Source organism: Phasianus colchicus, chromosome 40 (genome assembly GCF_987193195.1).
Source record: "Phasianus colchicus chromosome 40, bPhaCol1.hap1.1, whole genome shotgun sequence".
NCBI classification, from domain to species: domain Eukaryota; kingdom Metazoa; phylum Chordata; class Aves; order Galliformes; family Phasianidae; genus Phasianus; species Phasianus colchicus.
The window spans coordinates 96,514-124,311 of NC_143475.1; the positions used below are offsets into that span (position 1 = coordinate 96,514).

General features: G+C 51.2%; 2 protein-coding genes across 18 annotated transcripts; one reads left to right on the forward strand and one right to left on the reverse strand.

Annotated features, from left to right (window-relative positions):
• Positions 1 to 1,789: 1,789 nt before the first annotated feature.
• Positions 1,790 to 16,141, reverse strand: LOC149913200 (RANBP2-like and GRIP domain-containing protein 8). 16 transcript variants are annotated; one of them, XR_016461352.1, is made up of 9 exons: positions 15,983 to 16,139; positions 15,627 to 15,724; positions 14,507 to 14,600; positions 11,865 to 11,976; positions 11,377 to 11,533; positions 10,403 to 10,633; positions 9,871 to 10,021; positions 3,043 to 4,863; positions 1,790 to 2,743 (listed from the first exon to the last, which is right to left on the reverse strand). XR_016461352.1 is itself a non-coding variant. In XM_090130296.1 (8 exons), exons 1-7 carry the CDS (start codon positions 16,032 to 16,034, stop codon positions 9,917 to 9,919), a joined length of 849 nt encoding a protein of 282 aa, XP_089986422.1. In that variant the 5' UTR covers positions 16,035 to 16,139; the 3' UTR covers positions 1,790 to 4,863; positions 9,871 to 9,916. The 16 variants fall into 16 exon arrangements, 7 of the variants coding, with proteins under 7 accessions (XP_089986422.1, XP_089986428.1, XP_089986427.1 ...); XM_090130296.1 differs by having other exon boundaries at positions 1,790 to 4,863; XM_090130297.1 differs by lacking the exons at positions 1,790 to 2,743; positions 3,043 to 4,863 and adding an exon at positions 8,590 to 9,050.
• Positions 16,142 to 18,168: 2,027 nt separating this feature from the next.
• Positions 18,169 to 26,699, forward strand: LOC149913201 (uncharacterized). 2 transcript variants are annotated; one of them, XM_090130304.1, is made up of 8 exons: positions 18,169 to 18,250; positions 19,714 to 20,126; positions 20,714 to 20,779; positions 21,121 to 21,180; positions 21,730 to 21,801; positions 22,177 to 22,269; positions 22,696 to 22,843; positions 23,116 to 26,699. In XM_090130304.1, the coding sequence occupies exons 3-8, from the start codon at positions 20,743 to 20,745 to the stop codon at positions 23,276 to 23,278; spliced, it is 573 nt and encodes a 190-aa protein (XP_089986430.1). In that variant the 5' UTR covers positions 18,169 to 18,250; positions 19,714 to 20,126; positions 20,714 to 20,742; the 3' UTR covers positions 23,279 to 26,699. The 2 variants fall into 2 exon arrangements, with proteins under 2 accessions (XP_089986430.1, XP_089986429.1); XM_090130303.1 differs by lacking the exons at positions 18,169 to 18,250; positions 19,714 to 20,126; positions 20,714 to 20,779 and having other exon boundaries at positions 21,006 to 21,180.
• The last annotated feature ends 1,099 nt before the right edge of the window (positions 26,700 to 27,798 follow it).

Sequence of the window (27,798 nt, forward strand, 5' to 3'; positions counted from 1 at the left end):
TGGTGGCCTTCTGTGATGGAGTGACGGCATCGGTGGACAAGGGGAGGGTGACCGATGTCATTTCCCCGGACTTGAGCACGGCCTTTGACACGGTCCCCCACCACATCCTTATCTCCAAACCGGAGGGATGTGGATTTGATGGGTGGACCACTGGATGGATAAGGAATTGGTAGTAAGGCCGCAGACAAAGAGTGGTTATTAATGGCTCTATGTCCAGGTGAGGCCAGTAACGAGCGGCGTCCCCCAGGGGTCTGTCTTGGGACCGGTGCTCTTTAGCGTCTTTATCAATGACATGGATGGTGGAATCGGGTGCACCCTCAGCAAGTTTGCTGACGACACCAAGCTGAGTGGTGCGGTTGACACGGCTGAAGGAAGGGATGCCATTCGGAGGGACCTCGACAGGTTGGAAAGGCGGACCGGGGTGAACCTGATCAGGTCCTACACAGCACAGTGCAAGGTTTTGCACTTGGGCCGGAGGAATCCCAGGCATCCATACAGACTGGAAGGAGCGGTCCTTGAGAGCAGCCCCGTGGAGAAGGACCTGGGGATCCTGATAGATGAAAAGCTTAGCATGAGCCAGCAGCGTGCCCTTGCAGGTGGGAAAGCAAATGGGATCCTGGGCTCCATCAGAAGAGGGGTGGCCAGCAGGGACAGGGAGGTGATTGTCCCCCTCTACTCCGCTCTTGTGAGGCCCCATCTGCAGTACTGTGTCCAGATCTGGAGCCCTCAGTACAAGAAAGACAGGGAGCTGTTGGAGAGGGTCCAGAGGAGGGCCACAAAGATGATCAGGGGACTGGAGCACCTCCCTTATGAGGACAGGCTGAGGGAGCTGGGCTTGTTCAGCCTGGAGAAAAGAAGGCTGCGGGGTGACCTCATTGCAGCATTTCAGTACCTAAAGGGAGCCTACAAGCAGGAGGGAAGTCAACTCTTGGAAAGGGTAGAAAACTGCAGGACGAGGGGAAATGGTTTGAAGTTGAGTGAGGGAAGATTTAGGGTGGATGTCAGGGGGAAGTTCTTTACAGAGAGAGTGGTCAGGTGCTGGAACAGCTGCCCAGAGAGACTGTGGATGCCCCATCCATCCCTGGAGGTGTTCAAGGCCAGATTGGATGGGAACCTGGGCAGCCTGGTCTAGTGTGAAATGTGGAGGTTGGTGGCCCTGCATGTAGCAGGGGGGTTGGAGATTCATGATCCTTGAGGTCCCTTCCAACCCTGGCCATTCTGTGATTCTGCTATTCTGTGTCTTCTCCCTGATGCCAATTGGAAGTGATATCCTTTAGTCTTCAGTATAACAGACATTCTGTGACTGTGCTTGAAGACAGTCTCCCTTGAGCGTTTTAGTTGTGCTTGTTTAGTGCTCGTAAAACCAACTGTGCAAGTGCTGCTCTCCTCCCCGTTGTGAGGGGATTGCGCAGGAGCTAAGCAGTTCCCACAGGCACATCCAGCAAGGAGCTGCCGTGGCAGATGGGCAGGTGGAGCAGCTGTCTTCCAACCTGTCCACTGCAGCAGTTGGCATTCTGTAAGCTACTCTTCCCCAGTTTGCAGAACGAGTATCAAAAGTTGATACTCTTTTGTGAAAGAGTAAATGCGGGTTGAAAAAAGAGGCGATATGACATTCCTGACTGCAGATAAACAACAGCACAGATGCTGGTCACCGCCGCAGAAAAAGCTGGACTTGTTCATGAAGCAGCTTATCCATCTGTGTTGGGATTTTGTACAGCTGACCTCACCTGCCTCTCATTCCTTGCCATCGCCCCCTTTTTCTTCTAAGGTGAAAAAGACAGCCTTATTCTTTGTGAGTCCGTAATTGTGATCGTTTATTGATTGAGTACAACCAGGTAAGACATGGAGTGCCAAGTTGGGCGGCACTCGCAGCGCTGCCCTGTAACACCACACACTGCAGCTGCTGCCTTCTGATGTTCTTCCTCTCAGTCCTTCAGGTGCAGATTCCGCATCATTGCCACAGGGCTGTTCATTATAGAGGACTGGAAAAAAACAAAGCAAGTGTAGAAAAAGGACAGAAACAATCTAGGGAGACCTCACTAAGAAAGTCTGAACAGTAAACTTCCACAACAGCCCCATGCAGAACAGCAGGTTACTGCCATTCAGATCACTGACATTACTTCCCATAACACACAGCTTAGCTGCTGTCCCCTCCCTTCCCTACCTGAGCTGCATGCCCTTCCTTTTCCCTACCTGAGCTGCATGCCCTTCCTTTTCCCTACCTGAGCTGCTTGCCCCTCCCTTCCCTACCTGAGCTGCTTGCCCCTCACCTCCTTTTTCTTGGTGCTCTTGCCTTTTCCTGCTACTCACTCCCAATCTCAACACTTGCCTGCTCTGCTTGCTGCTCTGACAAGTGTCTCTCAACTCTGCTCGCAGCTTCTCTCCTTCTGCATGCCCTTCTCTATTCCCTTCTCGTGCCCTTCAGGCTTCTGCTCCCCTTGCTGAGCAAGCCCATGCCCGGTAGCTCCCCTTCAACCTCCTCCGCCCTTTGCCTTTCTCCACACAGATGCTTGCTTCTGGCCAGCACTCCTGCCCACTGCCTAGCCCACAGCCCGCATCTCTTGGGGAGACAGCAAGGTGGCCTGGAGCTACCCACACCTCCTCCCGGGCACGGCTTCTCAGCTTTGCTTCAAGCCCACAAAAAACCCCAAGGAGCTCCTCTTACCTTTGGGCTCAGCTTCTTCTCCTGCCGTGCAGCTCCTGTGCCAGGCCGGGGCTCAGCTCTTCCCACACTCCACCATTCCTGCAAGGTTGCTTTCTCTCATTCACTGCCTTCCTTTGCTTTCCTTTGCTCTGCTACCCTTAGCTTCCCTACTTGCTTTCTCTACATTTACGTGCACCGCTTTGTACTTTTGAGTCTCTTCTTTGCATCTCCTTTCTCTATTTTCCCTTCAACCCTCCCCCCCCTCCCCTCCCCTTCCCCTCTCTCCCATTTTTCCCTTCCTCCCCTACCTCCTCTCCCCCCCTGCTTCCCTTCCCCTCCCGTACCCCCCCTTTTCTCCCTTTCCCCTCCCCTTCCCCCTTGCCTTATGGCAAACTCACCTTTCCTGCTCTTCACTCCCTCCTTCTTCATTCTCCTGCCTTTTGCTGCTACTCTCGCCTTGCTTTCCCTTGCTGTGCTCTGCTTTGCTTTCTCTACATTTTGGCCATCCAGTCTTTTCTCAGCTGTTATTCTTGACTGTTTACTTGGCTTTTTTCTTCTTTTCTCATTTCTTTTTTTTCTGACCTTTTTGAGCTTTTTTCTTCTTTTTTTATGCTTTCGTTTCTTTTTTCATTTCATTGCACTTGTTCTTTTTTTTTTTCTCTTTTCGTTTTTTTCTGTTTTCTTCTATTTTTTCTCATTTTCATCTTGGTTTTCTTTTTTCATGTTCACTCTTTTTTTCTTTTTTTTATTCTTTTTTTCATTTTTTTTCATTGCCGCCTGAGGGGAGAAGAGCTCTGAGCCCGCTGCCAACGGCCGTTCCCGCGCGCCGCGCCTCAGCCAATCGGAGCCAGCGGCGCTGCCGCTGACCAACGAGAGCCCGGGGGCGGGACGGTCCGGCACCTGACCAATGAGAGCCCGGGGGCGGGACGGTCCGGCACCTGACCAATGAGAGCCCGGGGGCGGTGCGGCGTTGCGCTGCGCTGTTGGTGGGAGGAGCGCGGCAGGGGGCGGGCCGTGGGTGGGGCCTCGGGGTGCGCCCTACTGCTATAGGGGGTGCGAGATGGGAATGGGATTGACAGGTGGGAGGTGGGGCTTGGATGTGGGGTTGGGATATGAGGTTTGGAACTGGGCTTGGGAGCTGGGGTTGGGATGTTGGATGTGCATTGGGATGTGAAATGTAGGGTTGGGGTGTGGGGATATGGATATGGGGTGGATATGGAATGGGAAATAGGAAAATGGAATATATATGGGATGGGCTTGGGATGGACATGGGACCAACACTGAAGAATGTGGGATGGATTGGGGATGAAATATGGACACGGGATGGGATTGGGATGATAGTGGCATGGGATAAGTAGATGGAATGGACATGGGATGCATGTGGGGATAAGGATTCGGAATGGCTATGGATATAGGGTTAGGGATGGGGATAGGATGTGGGGGTATGGATGTGGGATGGGTTTGAGATGGCTGTGGGGTGGATATGATGGATATGGGATGGGATAACGTTGTGGGATACGGACGAGGGATGGCTACGAGATGGGGCTGTAGTGGTTATGGGGCCATAGGGGCGATGGGGCCAGGATGCTGCAGTCACCTCTGTCCCCAGAGTTCATCCCCAGTGTGACACATGGAGCCCCACAGCCGCTCCTCTGCCCTTTGTCACTTTCATGGGGAGGACATCCCCCAACCCCCATTATCAAAAATAAACCTTAATTAGAAAAGTGAGGGGTGTCAACTCCGCCCCATGGGAACAATGTTTTCTGTGGGGGAGGGCACAGATGGCGTCTCCAGAGGGCTGTCCCAAACTCTGGGGGGTGTTCACAACTCTAGGATATGACACCACCAGGGTGCCATGAAGGTGTCCCAAGCTTTGGGGTGTGACACAGGGATGTCCCCAATTTTGGTGGTGTGACATTGTCATGTGGTGTTCCCACTTCCCCGGGAAGTCCTCCAGGTGGTCACGGTGTCCCCAGCTTCGGCTCAATGTCCCCAGGGTTCTTTTTGTGCCCTCTGCATGACGGTGACACCCGGCGCCAGCTGCCAGGAGTGACGCCCAACGGTGATGACACCGCATCACGGCTGTGACACACTGGTGTCACACAGTCCCCTCTGGTGGTGGCACAGAGTTCACCACCGTGCATGTCCCCGTCCTCATGGCAGACGATGGTGACAGCAACAGAGGTTTCCGGTGTCACCGGGTCCTGCGGTAGGCAGGTCTGGAGGGGTGACAAAGAACAGTGAGAGGCTCAGTGACAGCATGGTGACAACGTGGTGCCGCCAGTGCCTGCCCCCACATGATGGTCAGAGTACAGGGAATGGTGTCACCCGATAGATGGTGGCACACAAGTGATGGTGACACCAGATGACGGTAACAACAGTGACAGCCAGGGATGGGGACGCTGCGTCACGGCTGTTCCACATTGAGGTCACCCTGTGTCACAGCGTCACCTGAAGACAGTGACATTCAGTGACACCCAATGGCATCCAGTGAAGGTGGCACCCAACAATGGTGACACCACCGACCCCATGTCACACCCACAGCAGACCCCACGTGTCCCCCGACTGTCCCCAGCCCCCCTCCCTGTACCCCTCCTCGTCACCTCTTCAATGAGGATGTCACCGTGCTGCAGTTGTGCCACCATGGCAGGGGGGACAGCTTGGGACAGTCACGGACAGCCAGGGTGACAGCGTCCAGGAGCTGTAGGACGCTGATGGGGCTCTCGATGGGGCTCACTACGTTTAATGATTTAATTCGGGCTGGGGTCCAATTTGCTAAGATTGACCGCCAGCCCAACCATGTTTTTCTCCAGCTTTGGAGACAGCTAAAGGACAACCAAAAATTTCAGACCTACCCTAAGAAACCAAGGGTAAGGGTTACAGAGAGAATGCCAACAACAACATAGAACTTAGAAGATTTCATTGTTGCTAATAGAAAAAAAAGCCTCCTCAGGTGTCTCGGGCTACAATGCCTGAGGCACTGGAAGCAAAAGAATTGGCCATAGCTCAATTCATGGCGTGACGAGGGATGTTAGTCCCCCTAGGGCCTCCAGATAGGACCAGAGGCCCTGTGTAGAATTAAGGATTTATTGGTCCCGAAAAAACATTCAGAGAGTTATGGCATTGGTGGACACTGGAGCAGAAACATCAATTATCTACGAAGATCCAACCAAATTTGGTGGAGACAGAGTGATGATTGGTGGCTTTGGGGGACAGACTATTCCTGTCACCCAAACATGGTTGAATCTGAGGGTGGGGCGTCTCCCACCCCGGGAGTGTAAGGTGTGTATTGCCCCAATGCAGGAACACATCTTGGGCATAGATATTCTATGGGGTCTGGCTCTCCAGACAACTGTGGGAGAGTTCAGACTTGGACAGAGATGTATCCGTACCTGGGCAGTGCAGGCAATATTAAGAAGCCATGCGAAACATGGGCCTATTTGCCTGCCGAAACCGCGCCGGATTACTGATATAAGGCAGTACAGACTCTGGGTGGGCAAGATGAAATATGGGGAACGGTGCAGGAATTAGAAAAAGTGGGCATTGTAAGACCTGCACACAGCCCATATAATTCCCCCACACGGCCAGTGCGAAAGTCGGATGGCACGTGGAGAATGACAGTGGATTACAGAGAGTTAAATAAGGTCACGCCGCCTGTTCATGCGGCCATAACCAACATTGCCTCCCTAATGGACACATTGAGTAGGGAGATAAAAACCTATCACTGTGTCCTGGATTTAGCAAACGCGTTCTTCAGTATCCCGATTGCTGAGGAATCGCAAGATCAGTTTGCGTTTACGTGGGGAGGCAGGCAGTGGACCTTTCAGGTCCTGCCACAGGGGTACGTGCATTCACCAACGTCACAATCTAGTGGCGTGTGACCTGGCTGATTGGAAAAAACCTGATGATGTTAACCTGTATCATTATACTGATGATCTCCTGCTGACATCCAACTCACTGGAGGCATTAAGGCAGGTGGCAGATTCATTAACCGCCTATTTACAGCAGAGAGGATGGGCTATAAATCCCAGAAGGTGCAAGGTCCAGGCCTGTCCGTAAAATTCCTGGGGGTGGTTTGGTCAGGAAAGACCCAAGTACTGCCCAGTGCTGTCTTAGATAAGGTTCAGGCGTTCCCAGTCCCTACAACATCGAAGCAGCTGCAAAGTTTCTAGGTATACTGGGTTACTGGCGTTCCTTTATACCTCACCTAGCGCAGCTGCTAAGGCCGCTGTACAGACTCACAAAAAAGGGGCAGCTATGGGACTGGGGGAAAACAGAACAGGATGCTTTCCAACAGGCAAAACTGGCAGTTAAACAAGCCCAGGCATTGGGTATATTCGATCCTACCCTCCCAGCTGAGTTGGATGTTCACGTTACTCAAGATGGCTTTGGTTGGGGCCTGTGGCAATGCCAGAGTTCTGTTCGGACCCCCATTGGTTTTTGGTCTCAGGTCTGGGATGGAGCAGAAGATACAGTATGATTGAAAAACAGTTATTGGCTGCCTATTCAGCATTACAGGCAGTAGAGCCAATAACCCAGACGGATGAAGTCATAGTTAAGACCACTCTGCCGATTCAGGGGTGGGTGAAAGGTCTGACCCACCTTCCTAAGACAGGGGTGGCCCAAGCACAAACAGTGGCACGATGGGTCGCCTACCTCAGCCAAAGGAGCAGTCTGTCTTCATCAGCCTTAAAAGAAGAGCTTCAGAAGATCCTAGGCCCAGTGACCTATCATTGTGATGCACCAAAAGAAACACTGGTCGCTCCACCAGAGAAGAGCCCCGTTCAGGAGGGGAAATATCCTATCCCTGAAGATGCCTGGTACATGGATGGGTCCAGCAAGGGCAACCCGAGCAAGTGGAGAGCGATAGCATACCATCCTTCCACTGAGACAATCTGGTTTGATGAGGGGGATGCTCAGAGCAGCCAATGGGCAGAACTGCAAGCCGTGTGGATGGTTATACCCAAGGAACCCGGTGATGGTATCCTGAATATCTGTACAGACAGTTGGGCTGTGTACCGGGGGCTCACTCTTTGGATTGCACAGTGGGCCACCCAAGAATGGACTATCCACGCCCGACCAATCTGGGGCAAAGACATGTGGTTAGACATATGGAATACAGTCAAACACAGGACTATATGTGTCTACATGTTTCTGGTCATCAGCCCCTACAGTCACCGGGAAATGATGAAGCTGACACGCTGGCCCGAGTTTGATAGATTGAGAATTCACCATCTGAGAACATCGCCCGTTGGTTACATCAGAAGCTACGGCATGCGGGACAATAGACAATGTGGGCAGCTGCTAAAGCATGGGGGCTGCCCATACAGCTACCTGACATTGTCCAGGCATGCCAGCATTGCGACGCTTGCTCTAAGATGAGACCAAGATCACTGCCTGAAACGACAGCCCATCTTGCTAGAGGACACAATCCTCTCCAACGATGGCAGGTCGATTACATTGGGCCCCTTCCTCGGTCTGAGGGGGCGAGATATGCTCTGACCTGCGTCGACACTGCAAGTGGGCTACTGCAGGCCTATCCAGTACCGAAAGCAAACCAGGCATATACCATCAAGGCACTGACTAAACTGATGTCTGCCTACGGGACACCTCAAGTCATCGAGAGCGACCAAGGGACTCATTTTACTGGTGCAACGATACAGCGCTGGGCAGAAGAAAACAACATCGAATGGCGATTCCATCTGCCATATAATCCAACGGGGGCAGGCCTCATTGAACGTTATAACGGTATTCTTAAGGCTGCCCTGAAGACAGACTCCCAGTCCCTGCAGGGGTGGACGAAAAGACTGTATGAAACCTTGCGGGACCTGAATGAAAGACCCCGAGACGGCAGACCCAGTGCCCTGAGAATGCTGCAGACAACATGGGCCACCCTGCTTAGGATCCAAATTACGGGCACTGATTATCAGGTAAGACCTAGATTGGTAATGAAAATAATCTTCTGCTCCCTGCCCCTGAGAATTTAGAACCAGGCACCCATAGAATAAAATGGCCTTGGAAGGTGCAGGTAGGACCCAAGTGGTGTGGCCTACTTGCACCTTGGGGGAGACTGTTGGAGGTGGGAGGCTCAGTAGTTCCTCCAGTAATAGGTACATGGCCAACTGATATTGTGGTCAACACTCCGATCTTCACTGCTAAAGGGACCCCCATCATGTCCCTATGGCAGATCAGGAGACCTCCTTTGGTGCCTGACAAAGTTATGCAGCCACAGATATCTGGCCAGAAGGTGTGGTACAGGCGGCCGGGACGTGCCCCAGTACAAGTGGAAGTGTTGACCCAGGATAGAAGGACGGCCTGTATCTTGCCCTGGAGAGCAGACCTTCTCCTCCTGGTACCCTTGAAACATCTGTATTACTCCCCGTGAGTCTTCGAGCCTTCAGGATCACTGCAAGGAACGAAATGCCATCAAAGCGTTCCAGTGTTACAGTCAGATCACGTGCGACACCCGGTGATGGCCTACATGGGACTGATGGAGCAGAGGACGGACCTGCACCTGACGACCGCATGCCTCCAGTAACTTCATCGAGCACTGGCCCATACAAGAATATCAACGTTCACCAATCGTCACTTGTCTTGAATTGTACCAACATGCGTCGCGATGGAAACTGTATAAGTGTCGTGATATAAGTGGGTCTCTGTATTAGGAAAAGCTTACCCATTAGTCAACCTGATCATTGGTTCACGCCGTGAAGGGGTGGAGTGTATGGGAACTGCTGAGTCACGGCCTGAACCTCTGATTAGTCACCTGAGGTGAGCAATGAGTCAGCCCTGGGAGCACAGGTGAAAGCAATTCACCTGTGCTGCAGGAAGGGGTGGAGCCTGGCTCCACCTCTCCTAGACCCATTTAAGAGCTCACTACCAGTGGGGAAGGATCTCTCCCTCTTTGGATGATCCACTCCACTGGTCTTTCCTGAGCAAGCCCACGACATGGGTAAGCATCCTATTTATTCTTTTTGTCTCGCTCTGCCTAACTCTCTTGCTTATTTCATTATTATGACATCTTGATATTATTTGATTTATATAATATTCCTTTATATAATTTTCATTGATTATACACTAGCACAGAGAAACTCCTCTCCTGTCCACAAACTGGTTACTCAGGGAAACTGATGCCTGCTAGATGTTCTGTGACTCAGAAAAACATATTCCCTTCTGGATTGTTTCTGTTTGGTTGGTTTTTAAATGCAGTAAAGATGAAACAATACCTTTCAAGTGCCTCTCTGCGCTGATGGACATCTCCCGAAGCAAACTTCATTTTAATAAAGCTAGAATGAGCCAGTAGATGACTGCTCTTGATAGCTCCCCAATTCTTTGTATTAAGTTCCAAGTCCTGTCCTGCGCTGATTTGAGGCATTCCTAAAGAATAAAGTTCATCAGAGGATGAGGAACCACCATCTTTCTGTGAAGGCAAGGACATTACTTCTCCAGGACACACTGCTACCTAACCCAGGATCACAGCTGAGGCATTAACATATCCTTCAGCAGTAAAGTTCCAGGAACTCTTTGAACAGTTCTCCCCCTGATGGAGCTGCTATATCCAGCTTAGACTTGAAGTAAGAAAATAAGCAAGGTTTAACTTTAGGAAGAAAATCCCCATTAAACAATTGGCTTCAGTAGACTTTCATTTGGAAAAGTTAAATCACTTGAGCAATAGCTGTCAGTGGAACAAAAATAACAGACTATGACCAGTTTTGAGGATATGGAAGATTATGACAGGATCAAAAGATGGTTAAGTACCTCAAGTGTCTTTACGACACAGGAGTACCATTCCAAGCTTGTCTCCAGAGGTATTTTCTTCTCTGCCTCCTGAACATGGAGCACAGCATCTCGTAACTTATTGCGTGAGCGGTACAGTGCAACAAGTCTGATGTTAAGGTAGACGTCATCGGGTCTCACACGGAGTTCAGCTTGAGTCACATAAAAGAGCTCATTCCAGCCATCTTCGACTTTATATTCTTGAAACTTCTCCTATTAAACATCAAGGCAACGTATTAATATATTTTTTTTCCACATCAGCCTTTTCAACAACCACATTACCTGACAGTTTGCTCACCTCCGCTACACAGACTACAGACTTGCTGGAATTACTCCAACATCTTAGAAACGAGATAACAGGGGAAAAAACTTCACTGTGCCTCTCGTAGATGCCAAGTTAAGACTGTCAGACTATCTGAGACAGAGACAGCACACCTTGTTACAGAATAGCTGGTCCAAATAAGACAACAGAAAGCTAACAGAAGCCTCTGAGAACCTCTGTGTCCCTGCAGCTGTGCTACATAAAAATAAGTGCCAAAGTGACACTGCATAACTGATGAAAGCATTTACACTGTAGTTGAGAATGACAGCACTTCCTACATTCTGCATTTTTAAACTCAAAAAACTAAAAAGCAGCTTAGGCAATACTTGATGTGTCTGTTGCGACTATCTAAACTCAACTTCTTGGATATTATTGCTAACACAGTTTCCCCACATTTTTGAACACCTCAACCTTAAAACGCATGAGAAAGCTCAGAGCTGCAATTTTCAAGCAAGCTAGACAAAAACATCAGACAGCAAAGAAATTAACACGTAATAGATTCATGCTAAACTAATGCTAAACTAATTTAGCCAAGGAAATATTGTGAGATGACTAGATGGCATGCTAGAAGCACCCAGTCAGATACGGAAAGTTTCTTCAAGGCACAGAGCAGAGGTGAGAAGCTGGAATTTACCTTCAATCTGAGAGCAGCAGGATTCCTGGGGAGCAGCCTGGCAGCTTCCTCAACCCAGTATTTTGCTCTTCCATCACTGGTGTCTTTATTGCAGAATAGCTCCACAATCTTCAGCACCAGATCCTTCTGTATTGGGTTCTGGAGATTACCATCATCCCTGCTTGGCAATTCCACAGCAGGCACAGACCCTTAGTCCAAAGGGCAATGGGAAGACTATCATAGCAGTTACCACAAAGATCAAGTCAGGACACAAAAGAAAGAATCAACTGGAAAATAAATAAATAAAAGCTGAAGCCAATTCTACCAAAAAAAGAATCCTTTCTTAAGTACATCATAGACAGATTTGGCAATGCAAAATGTACATCATACAATTTGTCCACAACACATTTTCTCTCTGAGCTTAAGGAATGCACAGCACAGATGCATTTTAAAAGTCCATTTACAAAGGAAGAAAGCTGGTCATTACAGGGGGTCAGTGGATCGCTTACCTTGTAACACCCAACAGCTTTTTCTGTGTTGTCCTGAGCTTCATAAATTTGTCCAAGAAACCTGTGTGCCCTGGGATCTCTCTCTTGGACACTGAGATAAGTAGATATGTATCTACAGAGCGAGAAAACCCAGAAAGATCAATACTCCTCAATAATACAAGTCCCCCCACACCGTGCAGCTAAAGCTAAAGGGAATTTAATCTGTCAAATGGAAAGCAGGGCTATATTTAGTTCTAGATGCTTGACCTAGACCTTCCTGTGAGGAACAACATTATTTTTACACGTACCAATGCTACTTACTTGTCAGCAAGTACTGAGTTCTGAGCAGCAGCTCACAGAACCAGATGCATCATATGATGAAATAAAAGCCACTTCAACTCCATGATTTCTTTGGTATTATATAACTAATGCAGTTGCTCCTTTAGAAGGATTTCAGTGGCACCCAATCCTTCCATTTACTGTTACCTTAAAAAGGCATGATCGTGATCTTGATTTCTCTACTTCAGCTGGCTTTTCTATTACACTTTCAAGAACAGATCAACCACATACATCAACACGTATTACCTTTTAGCAAGTTCATACTCTTTTATTTCAAAATACAGCTTAGCACAGATGAATCCTTTCAACCATTTCTGAATGGAAAACGAAAACAAACACGACAGGCACATGTCAGATGTACAGTACGTTTGAAGCAACTGAACAGGAAGAGCCCTCTTTTCAGCAACGCATAACAGTGCTAACAGTTAATTACCAGCCCACTTCTTGTATTCAAGCCTTTGTTTCTGAAAGAGACAGGATTAAGAAAGGAATCTTGTTTCCAATAACGGGCAGAAGCTACCAAAGGAAAACTGAGGCCATTAGCGAAGCAAGCGACTGATCTTTATACTTGGGACATTTCACAAACACTTCTGACTAAAGAAATCAGAAGAATGGGGTCTGCTACAGCTGAGCTTTTTGTTATTGCTGCTGTTGCAATACAACAGTGTTGCAGGAGAAAACAAATCCTACAAACTAAGAGTGAAGATGTTACCCCAGCTCCTCCTGCTGGTGCTTCTGCCATCTTCCCCTCCTGCCGGCTCTGCCTTCTGCTTTGCTTTTTGTATTTTCACTTTTGTTTCCTCCTCCTACCCCTCCATAGATACCTTTGGAGACTTACGTTTCACCTTTCACTCACACAGTGCATGCTGTGAAGTTATCTTGGGCTGATAACATCAGAAATAGACTACTGCATCCAAAAAGCATTTTCTACCTGCATGAAGGAGCTAGAGAACTAGGAAGTGACAAGCAAAAACTTCACGGCAGACGTAAACTAAATAACGTGAAACAAGTCTCTGCAGTCTAAGTACGCCTGAAGTTCATCTCCAACCCTCTTCCCACCCCAAAATACGGGGGGAAGTTATTCACGCAAGTCTCCTGAGTTTCAGTCTGTGTTCTGAAGTAAAACAAGGACACGCTGACATTCATCAGAGCAGAGTCATGCTTGACATCTCCTTGTAAACAGGGTTGAAAAGAAACTTCATCAGACACGCTGGCAGCCTTGAAAGACCCTCCCTTCCAAAATCAGCACAACAAGAAAACCAGTCACTATTTCCACCATTGACTGTGCTAGACAGTGAGTTGTAAGCATCACTGCAAAGATGAAACCAAACCACAGAACTTGGCCTCGAGTGCAACAAGAAGCGAAGCAATGGTTTTTGTTGAGCCCAACAGGAATCTCAGAACGGTTGAAGAGCATCTCTGAATTTGGCAGCGGTGCGCTCCACACTGCATAGTCTAAACAGCACCCAAGTCAGCTCAACAAAGCCACAGGAGAACTTTGTTGCTGTTGGAAAAGCTCAAAATGAAGATGCACGCTGCCTCACCCCAAGACCCTGCAGCAGAACAGCAGCCCGCGTGCATTCACGCTCTGCAGCACACTGCTGAATCTGCTGCCTCTGCAATAGAACCCACTCACAGCAGCAGAGCAGCACCTTTGGGGATTAAATAGCTCCCACTAACTGCACTGGTTGGCTCTCTATGATCTGTGCACCATTTCCAGATCGCAGGGAATCATCTGGCTGCCAGGTACAGCAGCAAAACTACACTGGCCCAGCTCTCCCTCTCTTTTTCCTGACCTTCCACAGCGCTGTCACACAGACAGGAATATCAACCACACAGCACGTGAAAGAAAACCAGAAGCTTAGGAACACCTGTCCCCTGTTTGGGCTCTTCAGTTCCACAAAACGCAGGGATCTGTACGGACTGACAGCACTGGGCTCCTCGTAACTCTACCGAGGGCTCACCAGTTTGAAGAGCGCACAGCCCTGGCAAACCATCTTCCCAACAAGTCAGCTCCGTGCCCTCCCACACAGCCGCTTCCCTCAGCTTCCACTCCCCCTGCCATCCGACCTCAAAGTCAGGGTGGGGAGCCTTGCTCACAAGGGAACTTTGCTGCAATGTCTGTTACCTGACTAAGCATGTTGCCGGGGCTCTGGGCGCTCAGTCTTGCCAAAGAGGCCCGTGCTACACCAAAACAGATGGCACAGCTCTTTCTGCTCCTCCTTGAACCCTGGACAGGGTATTCAGGAAGAAAACCGAGAGGAGAAAAGGAAAACGGATGTTCCACCTGACTGCTGCCTACCCTAGTACTCTGCAGACCTCACCTCCGGGGTGGACACATCGCCGTATGAGTTCCCAACTGCTGGGACAGCTTCTCCAGATCCTTCCTGCAACCGGGACTCCCCAGCCACTGTGAATCTGGATGACGATAAAGGAGTAGGGCAACTGGTGATGCATCTTTCTTAATCACTATCACTATGCTACATGTCATTATATTATGACGTGGTAATGATTAGACTCGCTGCACTGCTTATTTTCTTTCCTGCTAAGCTTATCTTTTCACTTTAGGGCACTGCTTTGTTTTTGTATTGTTTTGAAATTGACAATAAAATAAGCTTATGCCTTCCTTCGTGTCTACGTCCTTCCTGCTGACCCAGTCAATAGGCAAAAAAAAGATAAAAAATAAAACGTAAGTGAAGGTAAGGTCGGACAAGGGAAGTTAAGGAAACGGGGAAGGGGAGGGAACAGGGAAGGGGAGTGAAGGGAAAAAATAATAAAAATCTCTCTGGAGGAAGACCAACATCTTAAAAGCATGCCCAGAAGGATACAAGGGAATTTGCAAACCAGACCAAAGTTCTCGAGTCCTTACCCTGGTGTTCTCTGAGGCTCCTACCCACCATTAAAACTCATCAACATGAAATATCTCCAGAAACAAGCAAACAATAACCAACCAACCAAACCAAAAACCCATACCATGTATTTTGGGGTGGTGCCATTCAGAACGGCAGTTTGGGATATTCCATACTGACTATTTATGAAAAAGAGAAGGTGAACTACATTGGGGTATCTCCCTTACATTTCAGATACTCAATGAGAAAATCTGCACAACATGAGAAAGAAAAGGAAAGGAAAAGGAAAAAGGGAAAGGGGAAAGGAAAAGGAAAAGGAAAGGGAAAAGGAAAAGGAAAAAAAGGAAAGAAAGGAAAAGGGAAAGAAAAAGGGAAAGGGAAAGGAAAAGTGAAAGGGAAAAAAGACCTTGCTCTTAGTGCCTAGAGAGGATGTTCCACAGTACATCTGCAGGCTTTCTGGACAGCAGGTTTTATCTTGAAATGACTACTTTCCCTCTGCTGAACAGAAACATCCATTTGTTTCAGAAGTTCTTCAGTTCTACAAAGTTCCCAGAAATCACTGATTGCAGCCCTCCTTTTACTTTGGGTCTTTTACCTCAATCTTTACAGACGTCACAGAGACACAAAGCACGGCTGAACAGATTTCATGTTGGGTTGCGGTTGGATCTGATGACCTTGGAGCTCTTTTCCAACCTGAGCAATTCTATGGTTCTATGATCCCGTATCCATTCCAAGTCCACCCCATACCCAGAGCCCATCCCATACGCATCCCATTGCCCAATATCCCATCCCATATCCATCCCATATCCACATCCCCACATCCCAATCCCAAATCTCACATTCCAATCCCACATTCAACATCCCAACCCCACGTCCCGACCCCACATCCTACATCCCACATCCCAATTCCAAATCTCATTCCCAGTCCCTCCTCCCGAGCCCATCACCCACCTGTCCATCTCATTCCCTCATCCCAGTCGCAATCCCACAGCCCCGATCCCATCCCCTATGGCAACAGAGAGCACCCCGAGGCCCCCCCACAGCCGCTCTGCCCCGCCCCCGGCCTCTCATTGGTCAGGGGCAGTTCCGGCCCGTTCGTGCCTCTCATTGGCCAGCGGCAGCTCCGGCCTCTCACTGGTCAGGGGCAGTTCCGGTCCGTTCGTGCCTCTCATCGGTCAGCGGCAGCGCCGCCGGCTCCGATTGGCTGAGGCGCAGTGCGCGGGAAAGGCCGTTGGCAGCCGGCTCTCCCCTCAGGTGGTGCCGGTCCCACAGCCGCTGCGCGCCGGAGCTGTCCGGGCAGCACCGAGACGGAACTGCGGCACGACGGGAGCGGTGCTGAGGACAGCGGCGCCGGAGCCGGGAGGGACGGAGAGCGCCGCCGGGCCGGGGAGGGAACCCTGCGCGGCCGTAAGCCACCTCCGTGTGGGGTGAGGGGCTGGGAGTGGGACTGGGATGTGGGGATGTGGATGGAGACAGGATGGGATGTGGGGAAGTGGGATATGTACGGGACGGGCTGTGGCTGTGGGATGGATGTGGGATCAATATGGAGCTCTGGGGAGCTCCGGGAGAGATACAGGGGCTGAAGGGAAGTAGAGGGGGCTAGGAAGCTGTGGGGAGCTGGGAGGGCCGTGGGGGGGCAGGGGGCTACAGAAGGCTGCTGGGGTATAGGGAGGCACACGGGGCTGGAGTGGGCTGTGGTACGGGATTGGGGTATATGGGGCTCTAGGGGTGGGTCTAGGGGGATTTGGGGCAATGGAGGGCGGTGAGGGGCTTAGGGGGGACACGGTGCTATAGGGAGCATTGGGGGGGTTGGGAAGGGGCTCAGAGGGGCTGGGGAGAGCTATGGGGAGGGATATAGGGGGCTGGGGGAGGATATAAGAGAATGTGGTTGTACAGATGTCTGTAGGGGGCAAATAGGTGGGCTAGAAGGGGATATCACAGAATTGCCAGGGTTGGAAGGGACCTCGAGGATCATGAATCTCCAACCCTCCTACCACATGCAGGGCCACCAACCTCCACATTTCACACTAGACCAGGCTACCCAGGGCCCCATCCAATCTGGCCTTGAACACCTCCAGGGACGGGGCATCCACAACCTCTTTGGGCAGCTGTTCCAGCCTGTTCCACCACTCTCTCTGTAAAGAATTTCCCCCTGACATCCAACCTAAATCTCCCCTCCCTCAACTTCAAACCATTTCCCCTCGTCCTGCAGTTTTCTACCCTTTCAAAGAGTTGATTCCCCTCCTGTTGTAGGCTCCCTTTAGGTGCTGAAATGCTGCAATGAGGTCACCCCGCAGCCTTCTTTTCTCCAGGCTGAACAAGCCCAGCTCCCTCAGCCTGTCCTCATAAGGGAGGTGCTCCAGTCCCCTGATCATCTTTGTGGCCCTCCTCTGGACCCTCTCCAACAGCTCCCTGTCTTTCTTGTACTGGGGGCTCCAGACGTGGTCGCAGTACTGCAGATGGGGCCTCACAAGAGCAGTGTAGAGGGGTACAATCACCTCCCTGTCCCTGCTGGCCACCCCTCTTTTGATGGAGCCCAGGATATCATTTGCCTTCCGAGCCACAAGGGCACACTGCTGGCTCATATTAAGTTTTTCATCTATCAAGACCCCCAGGATATGGGGCTAGAGGGAGCAGTGGGAGGGCTGTGGGTGTGATATGGAGAAACAGGCGCGATAGGGGTCTGCAGAGAGGTATAGGTGGGACATATGAGGTTATAAAAGGCTGTAGGGGAGCTCTAGGGGGCTTGTGTAGACTATAGTAAAGTATAGGGGAATATGGGGCTATCGGGGGGCTATAGGGTAATGTGGGGAGAAGAGGCACTGGTAAAGGCCCATATACAGAAACGATAAGGGGGATAAAGGGGGCCAACAGATGGATATAAAGTAACATCAGGAGGCTGAAAAAAAAAAAAAAAAAACAAGTAAGAAAAGATAAAAAGATTAAAACAGAAAAACCAACCAAGAAACAAACAAGCAACAAAAAAGAAACAGGGAGGACTGTGAGGAAAATAGAAAAGAGGAAAAAAGAGAATAAGAAGTAAAAAGTAATGCGTGTAAATGTAGAGAAAGCAGGTAGGAAAGCTAACCGTAGCAGAGCAAAGGAAAGCAAGACAAAGAATGAAAAAATGCAACCCGGCAGGAATGGAGGAGTGTGGGAAGAGCTGAGCCCCGGCCTGGCACAGGAGCTGCACGGCAGGAGAAGAAGCTGAGCCCAAAGGTAAGAGGAGCTCCTTGGGGATTTTTGTGGGCTTGAAGCAAAGCTGAGAAGCCGTGCCCGGGAGGAGGTGTGGGTAGCTCCAGGCCACCTTGCTGTCTCCCCAAGAGATGCGGGCTGTGGGCTAGGCAGTGGGCAGGAGTGCTGGCCAGAAGCAAGCATCTGTGTGGAGAAAGGCAAAGGGCGGAGGAGGTTGAAGGGGAGCTACCAGGCATGGGCTTGCTCAGCAAGGGGAGCAGAAGCCTGAAGGGCACGAGAAGGGAATAGAGAAGGGCAGGCAGTAGGCGTTAAGTTGCGAGCAGAGCTGAGAGGCACTTGTCAGAGCAGCAAGCGGAGCAGGCAAGTGTTGAGATTTGGCTTGAGTAGCAGGAAAAGCCAAGAGCATGAATAAGAAGGAAGTGAGGAGAAGGTAAGTGAAGGGCAGGCGAGGTAATGGTAGGCTAAGGAAGGGAGAAGGGGAGGGGTAAGGGAGGTGAGGGTAAGGGAGAAAAGGAGAGTAGGGGGATGGGGAGGGTAGGGGATGGGAGCAGAGGAGGGGAGGGGGGGTTTGAGGGGAGGGTTAAAGGAAAACGTATGATTAAAATCAGAAAAAATAAGAGAGAAAGAAAAATGAGAAAAAAAATGAGGAAAAAATGAGAAAAACAAGAGGGAAAAAAAAAGAAAAAAAAGATTAAAGGAAATGAGAAAAAGAGGAAAAAAAGAGAAAAAGAAAAAAGAAAAAAGAGAAAAGAAAAAAAAGATGAAAAATAGAAAAAAGAAAAAGAGACAAAATAGAGAAAAGAAAAAAGAATATATAATAAAAATAAGAAAGAAAGATAAAAAGAAGAGAAAACAGAAAAAATGAAAAAAAAGCAAAAAAAATTAAGAAAGATAAAAGAAGAGAAAAGAAAAAAGAGAAAAAAGTATTTAATGTTAGAAAAGAGAAAAAAGAAAAATGAAAAAGAAAAAAATAAAAAGAGAAAAAAGAGAAAATAAAAGAAGAGAGAGAAAATAATATATGAAAAGAGAAAAAAGGACTAAAAGAAGAAAAGAGAAGAAAGGCAAAGAGAATAGAAGAAAAAAGCCAAGTAAAAAGTAAAGAATATGAGCTAAGAAAAGAATGGCTGGCAATAAATATGGAGAGAGCAATGCATAGCATTGCAAAGGAAAGCAAGGCAAGAGAATCAGAAGAGCAGGAGAGGTAAGTTTGGCATAAGGCAAGGGGGAAGGGGAGGGGAAAGGGAGAAAAGAGGGGGAAGGGGAGGGGAGGGGAAGCGAAGGGGGGGAGGAGAGGGGAGAGGAGAGGAAGGAGAAAATGAGAGAGGTAGGGGTGATGGGAGGGGAGAGTGGATGGGGTGGGAGGGTTGAAGGAGAAATGTCACTGAAGAACCGGCTTCTGTTTTGGCATTAAAAGAGAAAAGTGAATCTCTAGATTTGCACAAAGCAGTAAAAACAACACTGAAGTGATTTTCTTTCTCCTTTGACAGCGTCTCTGTCTCTTTAATGTCGCTTCCCAGCCGAGCCATTCCACACTTCCGTGCTGTCCATGTGACATCAGTGGTCTCCTGCTGCTCTAGATGCCTGGGAATCCTCCCCCAGCACGACAGCGCACACAGCAAGCCCAGGGGGAAGCTGGCCCTGGTGGCGGAACAGATGTCATCGTGGGGACGTGGGGTCACAACGCCCCGCCTGGTGCCATGAGCTCACAATGCTCAGCGTGTGCCCCAGGCGTTCTGTGCCGCCCAGCAGCACTCGCTGTGGCTGCAGCGGTGGTGGTGGCAGCATGGCACGAGTGTGGGGGGCCACGGCCCCCGCCCGCCTTGCTCTCCTCCTCCTCCTGACGGCCACGTGTTCCCAGGAGACTTGTGCCGCTCCGCTCCGTGGCGAGCGCCAGCAGCAGGTGGGTGGGCAGAGACAGGGCCACAACCGAGTGGCGGCGAGGGCGAGAGCTCCGGGCTCTTGTCCCCGTGTGCCGCGCTGCCCTGGGGCTGCCTTCTGTGGGGGTGTTGGGATGGGGGGGACGGGCAGCAGCGCAGGAGCCAGGCGAGGGCGTGAGGAAGCAGTGCTCTGCAGGGCTGGCTCCAGCCGTGCCGGGCCGTGGCTCTGCTGCTGGCTGAGCACGCTCTTTGGCCGGGGCTGACCTAGGGGGAGCTCAGAAGATGTGTGCTGGGAAAAGCGGGAGCATTTCTGCTCCGGCTTCCTGGTGCTCCCCATAGATGAATCCTGGTTCCCAGCAGAGACCCCCGGCTGGAGCCCAGTTTGCTCTAGGTGTCTTTTCTTGGTGTGCTCGTCCACACAGTCCCGGAGGGGTGTTGCACGTGGCCTGGAGAGCTTCGGAAAGCTGCCCAGTGCCAGGCTCCAGATCACCCTGTAGCTTTGGCAGTCACGGCCTGAGTCTGCCATCCCATTAGCTGAGCCCTCCCCCACCACTAAGGGAGGAGATCACAACATGCCATGGGAACATCCCTCTTCTGTTCTTGATTCTAGATGATGGTGCTCCATATCCGGACAATGGGATGAAGGCTGCTTTTGTGTCTCAGGGGAAACCCAGAGGTAAGTTGTGAGTGTCTGCTTCCTTGAAGGCAGAAAAGTTAGTGCCGTCATAGTTTATTTGGGTACTCAGGAACCTCCAAGGGTCTTTCAAGTCTCTTTGTGCCTCAAAGGCTGTACACAGATCAGTCCTGAGTATTTCTTTATTTGGAGAGTTGTCACATATCTGTGGGAAGGCAGCCCTTGCCACTCTTTGGAGGAGAGAACCTATACGTTTGCTGTTTGGGCCATGTCATTCCCTGACCTGCAGCCAGTCCTCGCAGGTCACTGCAGAAAAAAACCCCAGGCCCCAAGGTGCAGTGGAAGCTCTCCTCACCTGTGTCTGATCACATCTGTGCCTGCAGGTCCTCTTGGTGAATTACCAAAGCAGAGTCCTGTTCCTGAGCCTGGGCTGGATGCCAGAGGTAAGTCACCAGCCTTCATCTCACGCTCTCTGCTCATATGTGGTTGTGGTAGTTCAGGAAGGGTTCAGCTTTTCACTGCCCGGTGATTTCTCCTGCACGAGAAGCCTGGGTGCCAGCCAACTGCCCACCTCTCCAGCTTGGCAACTTTCAACCCAAGTCTGAGTGCCACGTCATCAGCTGAGCCCCTTCCAGTCACTGCAGGTCCCTAAGGAAGAGAGAGATCACAACACACAATGGGAATGTTTCTCATTACAGCTGCGCCTATAAGCAGTGTCTTGCCAAAGGCTCAGCATAATCTGCTCCATAAGCCTCCTGTGGGGCTATCCCAAAGGAAAGGGATCTTCCCTTCCCCTTCCAGCCCCTTCCCTTCTGCAGACAGTTCCGCACACGGTTCCTTCTTGGACTGGCACGGTGCTGCTGCAGGCACCCAGCAGCTATTTGCCAGATGCTGCTGTGTAGCAGGCAGAGAAGAGTGCTGTGGAGCTGGCATTGCAGTCTAAACAAGTACCTGGCCATGTCTGACAGGAGCTGCTCTGTGTTTGTGTACAGGTGCGGGTGGAGTCGAATGGTCTCCAGCTTCCCAGCCGAGCTCAAGGACAGAAGCCCCAGCAACTCGTATTGGTATGCCATGAGTTTTTGCTTCCTTTGAGAGATGCCAGCTCACAGTCCTAATGTCAGCCGGGCATGTCTGCAAGCGTGAGTGAGAATGCACAGCTGCATGTGCGTACCCTGTCCTCACATGATCCCCTGGCACCATCTGCTCTTCAGTGATGCCCTTGTGCAGTTGTGTAGATTGCAGTGTGTGGTGGGAAGTTCTCCTCATGCTTTGGGTGCAGAATTGCCTCCAGGGAAGGCTGTGCCAAATTCTCGGCTGCTTCCTGTGCTGGAGCCCCACAGGCATCCCAGGGTGGCTGTTGTCTTTGTTGACTTCACCGAAAAGACCGCTCAGTTCAATACTTTGTTTCTCTAAGATTTATCTTAATGCTTTCTGTTAAGGTCCTGGGGGATGGAAAGTGGCATGGGAAGATGGAAAATATTCCAAGAGACTGTCCCATTTACTAATGAAAATCATGAAGAAGGCAGCACGTGGTGAGTGTATTTCTGTCTATACCCTGATTAAACAGATCCACACGCTCTCCTGCTCTAGTGAGATTTGTTTAGTCAGACAACTACCCAGCCTCAGGAGGCAATGGTGGGCAAGTGCAAAAGGAGTCTTAGAGCACGATGGAGAAGAAGGAGCAAATCCATGGCCCAGGAAGGTCTGGACCGTGGCAGAGCCAGAGTGTAAACAAAGCTGAGAGGCCAAAAAGAGGTTCCCTAAGGCGCTGCCTTGATGTGCAGTGCCTTAGGGAGTTCCCTTTGCTTCGCTGGAATCAGGGAAGCATTGCAGCCCAAGGATTTTCACATGTTCCTGGAGGCCAACAAAGTGAAAGACAACATTTTTGGCCATGTCAGACCTCTCGTGAGACTGCCAGTAGGGCACAAGACACAGCAGTGAGCACATTGTTCCTCCAGGTGTGGAAGATGAAGGACGTGCAAACGCCACAGAAGATCAAGTTTTACTGAAGTACTGCCTGGCACTGACTGCAGCTTTCCTGGTTTCCATGCTGGCAGCCATGCTAACATGCTGTCTGCTTATCCGGCGATGGAGGCAGAGAAACCAGTGAGTTGTTGTTCACCCCCACCCCCATCCTGCCCAACTCTTTACTGTAGGGCTGCTGTGAGCCAGGAGGCACTTGTAGTTCCAGCAGCACAGAGGCCGGTTAGTTGTTGGCTAACGTGGTCTGAGATTTACGCTATCAGATGTTTGAATTGGCACGGCCGTTCCTGCAGCCCGTTCTTAGTGCTGGGCCTGAGACAGGCTGAGAGCTGAGGGCGGCTCTTTGCCATTGAGGAAGGAGAGCAGGGGCCCTCAGCACGTTCCTCTCTCCACAGGCGCCTCGCTGCAGCTGATGGAGCCCAGCACGATGTCTGCGGCCACAGTTTGCCCTCGTCCTGCTCTCCTCAAGGGGCCTGGCAGATGGACATGATGCCAACGGCCGTGACCACCTGCCCACCAGCCGGATGGCACCACCAGGGCGGCCCCTGCCAGACCTGACAGCAGCCGGGCTCAGCTGCCCCCGTCACGGGCCCCACAGCCCACCAGCCCAGGCTCTGCAGCCCGGGGGGCATCAACACCACCCCCCACCCCCCACCGCCATCTTTTAGGGGACGGGAGGAACCCGCTTGGCTTGGAAGCTTGTGCTCATCGGCCGGCACCCAAACAACGGCACCCTGGCGGATGAGCAACAGGCCCAGCAGCCCCCCAGCCGCCCTGGGCATCAAGACCACCCCCCATCCCCCACCACCATCCTTCGGGGGTCGGGAGTGGTCCCTCAGGGTGTCAGCCTGGGGGCAGCCACATCCTCAGGGAAGCCTGAGAGGCCTGGCAGCCCCCAGCACCACCTCTGCCTTCGCTCTCCCCTCCAGCATCCATCAGGGGATGGAAGCGAGCCCAGCAGTGTGTAGACTTGGGGACATTGTCCAACCGACAGACAACCGCTGCCTTGGGAAAGCCAACTGGCCCAGCAGCCCCCCATCCCCCTGGGCATCATCACCACCCTCCCACTCCCCTCCACCATCCTTCAGGAGGTGGGAGCGGCCCCCCTAGGTTGTCAGTTTGGGGGCATTGCCCAACACCCAGAAAACCACCCAGAATGCCAGGGGGAAGCATATCAGGCCCTGCAGCCCCCAGCCCCCCCAACACCACCTCTGCCCTCACACTCCTCTCCACCATCCATCAAGAGGTGGGAGCGGCCCCCTCAGGGGGATCATGTAACACCTGTAAAAAAAACTGTCTGGGGGAAGTATGACAGGCACAGCAGCCCCCTGACTCCCGCCCCTTCCCCCCCCAGCATCACTTCTGCCCTCCCACTTCTCCACCATCAGTCAGGAGCTGGGAGCACCCCGTGTGTGGGTTTGGGGACATCATCTGACAGCCAGAGAACCACAGCTGGCATCAACTGGGGCTTTCTAGGCTGTGCTGTACCAATAAATAGAAAGTACCATCACAATTGTCCACGCTGTTGTCATGTCACTACCTGACCCACGAGCAGACCTTGTGTGCCACTTGGCATTGGCAGACAGCCACTGTCGTGTGGGAATGGCTTTGAACTCCAAGAGTGGAAACTGAGGTTGATGTGTAGAGAAATCCCTCCCCCAGAGGCAGCGAGGCCCTGGCCCAGGCTGCCCAGAGGCTGCGGGTGCCCTACGTCCCGGCTCGGGCAGGGGACAAGGGTGGCAGTGCATTATGCAAAAGCATCAGTGCTTCTGCGTGAGCTTTACCGGACAGCAGGCAATCATTTGCTCTGCAATAGGAACCAAGCAAGAACTATGAGCACATTTCCTGCCTCCTCTACTTCATTTTGCTTTGTGGGCTGGGCCGAGAATCTGAACGTGGAGAGAGACGGGAGGAAGGCAGTGCTGCAAGCCTCGTATGCCTGCTGTCACTGCTCGCTCTGTGACTGCAGTCGCCTTAGCAGAGGCACAGTCCGTTGTGCTACCAGCAGCGCCCAGCTGCCACGATAGCACCCTGCAGCTCCTCTCCAGCACCTGCCCTAGGCCACTGATTTCTCAGCATCCTCCAGGAGGTGCAACATTCCCCCATTTCAGCTCTCAGCACTGCTGCACTCCTCAGGAGCTGTGGCCACAACCAAAGCAGCCGTCAGCTGTAAAAGCATCCCGGTCCTCTGCAAGAGGACACAGTGCTCCTGTTCCGACAGCTTCCCTCAGCAGCCCAGCGCTGAAATGCTTTGTGGGGTTCCTTTGAGCAAGCTGCTGAGGACAGAGGCAGTCACATCAGCTGCCTATACATTAACTGGGAGCTGTTTTTATGTTCATCCCTGGTCAACACATCAGAGGGTTCTTTCTTTAACATCCTTATTATACCTTTTTAACTGAGTATGACTGTTTTCTAAAAAAGTTTTCAGCACTACAAATAATGATATTCAAAACATCTATATGGAATATAGATATTCCAAATGAATTAAAATTAAAAGGGAGGAAGGGAGGAAGGCAGGAAGGCAGGAAACAAGAAGCTGCTTCCTTCAAAAGTCGGAGTATTCTGACGAGGAGAAAACAGCAAAACTAAGCCTGCCATCACCACGTCATTGCCATCAGGGCTCCAACTAAGGCAGCCAGCTGAGCAGGGAAGAACTTCCATTAGATGCTGCTCAGTGACGGCACCCAGAATGAAGCAGCAAGGATGTTACGAGTAGGAGACTGCAGCACCATTTAGCAATCCCCACCTACTAATATTTATTATAACAGTTAGCTCAAAAATCCAGATTGTTTGTAATTACTGTTTTTAATTAGAAGACAACCTTGCAGCTGTGAATCTTTATCACTGGACTGTGAGATATTTCTGGCAGTGAATTCTCTCTTTGTACCATTGGTTTTGTAGCAGTCATTGTTAGGCTTGCCTTGCTATTCCTCTGGGTTCTCTGTACACGTCCCTTTCTGAAACTGTACTTCTCACTGGGGAAACCCCCTGACAACCTTTCCTCTTCTCCTTTAGACTGGACATAAGGAAGAAGTCTGTTACGATAAGAGTGGCACTGGTGCAGGGACACTGAGGGACCCTGGGGATCTCTGGAGCCCTGAGCACTGGGGATGGATGGGATGGAGGGCACCATCCCTGCCCCATTCCAGGGGGACCAGTGCCACCCCAGACCTTCCCTCGTGCTTTGTGGGGCTGTGCAGAGGAGGAGGGTCTCAAGGTGTCCTAGGGATGGCCCAGGGTCACTGTGCAGATGGGGCAGGGGCTGTGGCTGCTGTCCCCAGGGGACCCACGTCCTGCCCTGGGCTGCTGCCAGCCCTTCTCCTGCCCAAAATCCTGAGGCACAAACCCTGCTGGGACAAAATCCTCAGATGGAAAACAAAGATCTGAAGAGCAATGCCCTGATACCACTGCCCAACACAGATGGATAAGCTGCTTCATTAACAAGTCCAGCTTTTACAGCGGGGCTGGCAGCATCTGTGCTGCTGTTCACCTGCAGTCAGGAATGTCACACTGCCTTTTTTTCAACCCACATTTTCACAAAAGAGCATCAACTTCTGATATTTGTTCTGCAAACTGGGGAAGAGTAACCCGCAGAATGCTAACTGCTGCAGAGGACAGGTTGGAAGACAGCCGCTCCACGCGCCCATCGTGCCACAGCAGCTCCTTGCTGGATGTGCCTGGCATAACTGGTTGGCTCCTGACAGCAATCCCTCACAGTGGGGAGGAAAGCAGCACTTGCACAGCTGGTTTTAAGAGCGCTAACCAAGCTCAGCTAAAACGCTCAAGGGAGACTGTCTTCAAGCACGGTCACAGGATGCGTTTGTTATACTGAGGACTAAAGGAGATCACTTCAGATTGACATCAGGGAGGAGACGGGGTAAAACTCCCCGCTGGCCCACACTTCAGGATCTGTGGCATGTTTTTCTGCACAGCTGCCGTTTCTAAATTTGGAAAGAGACAGTAAAACATACCTGGAAAGAGTTGAGAAGTCAGGGTCTCCGTAGCTACAGAGAGATGTTGGATGCTTCTTTCTGTGGGAATGTTTGTGGAAAAGTGACTTTAGGTAGCTTAAATCTCTGCCTTCTGACACAAGAGCAAAATGGAGCCAGGAATGTATTCTTACTTCCATAATAAGAGTGTCAAAAGGAAACACCCTGAGACTTCTTGTAGGGGTGTCCATTTGCTGTCTCCCAAAAACCAGTCGGGAGAAAGGCACAAGAGGGGTGTGCCCTGCCAGCTCCGGGTCTTAAGACCTTAGAAACCCAGTCTCTTTCAAAAGTTGAGGGAGTTTCCATTCTTAGAGCTCAGCCCTGAAGCCTTGCTGGTTCAATTCCTCTCAATGATGCATCTAAAAGATGCAGTGCAGGTGGGCAAAGGCTCCACAGCTGTACAGCATCTATGGGACAGCTCTTATTGAGCCGGCAGGTGTAACTGCTTCCCGAGGAGCTGTGCAGCCATAAAGGCATTCCAAAGCACCTCTTGCTCTTACATGAACGCATCACTGGCCTCATCTCACTGCCGTGCTTAATTCCCAGTGCTGACAGGTCTGTCCGGCAGCTCTGCCTAGAGAACCAGCATTTGTTTCAGGCACGTGTCCTGAACGAGTCACTTCGTTTCAGTGAGTTTAGCATCAGTGAGAGCTCCCTGCCCCAGCAAGTCTACCGAGCACCTGTGTTCTCTTACATCCCCGCACCACGCCGTGCTGCTCAGCGAGTCCAGCGCAGCTCTGCAGGACCCGGGGGACTACAGAACACGTGCCAGCGGTGAGCTGAGCTCGTTCTTCAGGTCCTGCTCCGGGCTGTGCCCTTCTCACATCCCACGCACCGAGCCCGGCCGGGCCACCGCTCGGTTCTTCCTTGGAGGAGAAAGTGGCCAGAGATGCCGCCGCAGGAGCCGTGAGAAAACCGGGCAGAGATGCGCGCTCGGCTTTCAAGAAGCGCCAGCAGCCCGGAATCGGCCTGGAGAAAGCGATTCTGGGGAAGCCGGAGACGCCGCACGACTCAGCGCGGCTCCCGCAGGAGCGGTGCCGTTCGACGGCGTCGCCACGGCGACGGCGCCTCAGCGCCTCAGCGCCGGTC

What these genes read in the sequence shown, in the direction of transcription:
- LOC149913201 (XM_090130303.1), top strand. Translation starts at nt 21,006, where the DNA reads ATGTCATTCCCTGACCTGCAGCCAGTCCTCGCAGGTCACTGCAGAAAA. An exon ending in CATGAAGAAGGCAGCACGTG is followed by an intron (nt 22,270 to 22,695) that starts GTGAGTGTATTT and finishes TTGTTCCTCCAG; the next exon opens with GTGTGGAAGATGAAGGACGT. An exon ending in CGATGGAGGCAGAGAAACCA is followed by an intron (nt 22,844 to 23,115) that starts GTGAGTTGTTGT and finishes CTCTCTCCACAG; the next exon opens with GCGCCTCGCTGCAGCTGATG.
- LOC149913200 (XM_090130296.1), bottom strand. Translation starts at nt 16,034, where the DNA reads ATGGGATCGGGGCTGTGGGATTGCGACTGGGATGAGGGAATGAGATGG. An exon ending in GCGATGTGTCCACCCCGGAG is followed by an intron (nt 11,977 to 14,506) that starts GTGAGGTCTGCA and finishes CTCGCTCTGTAG; the next exon opens with ATACATATCTACTTATCTCA. An exon ending in CTGCTGCTCTCAGATTGAAG is followed by an intron (nt 10,634 to 11,376) that starts GTAAATTCCAGC and finishes GATGTTTAATAG; the next exon opens with GAGAAGTTTCAAGAATATAA.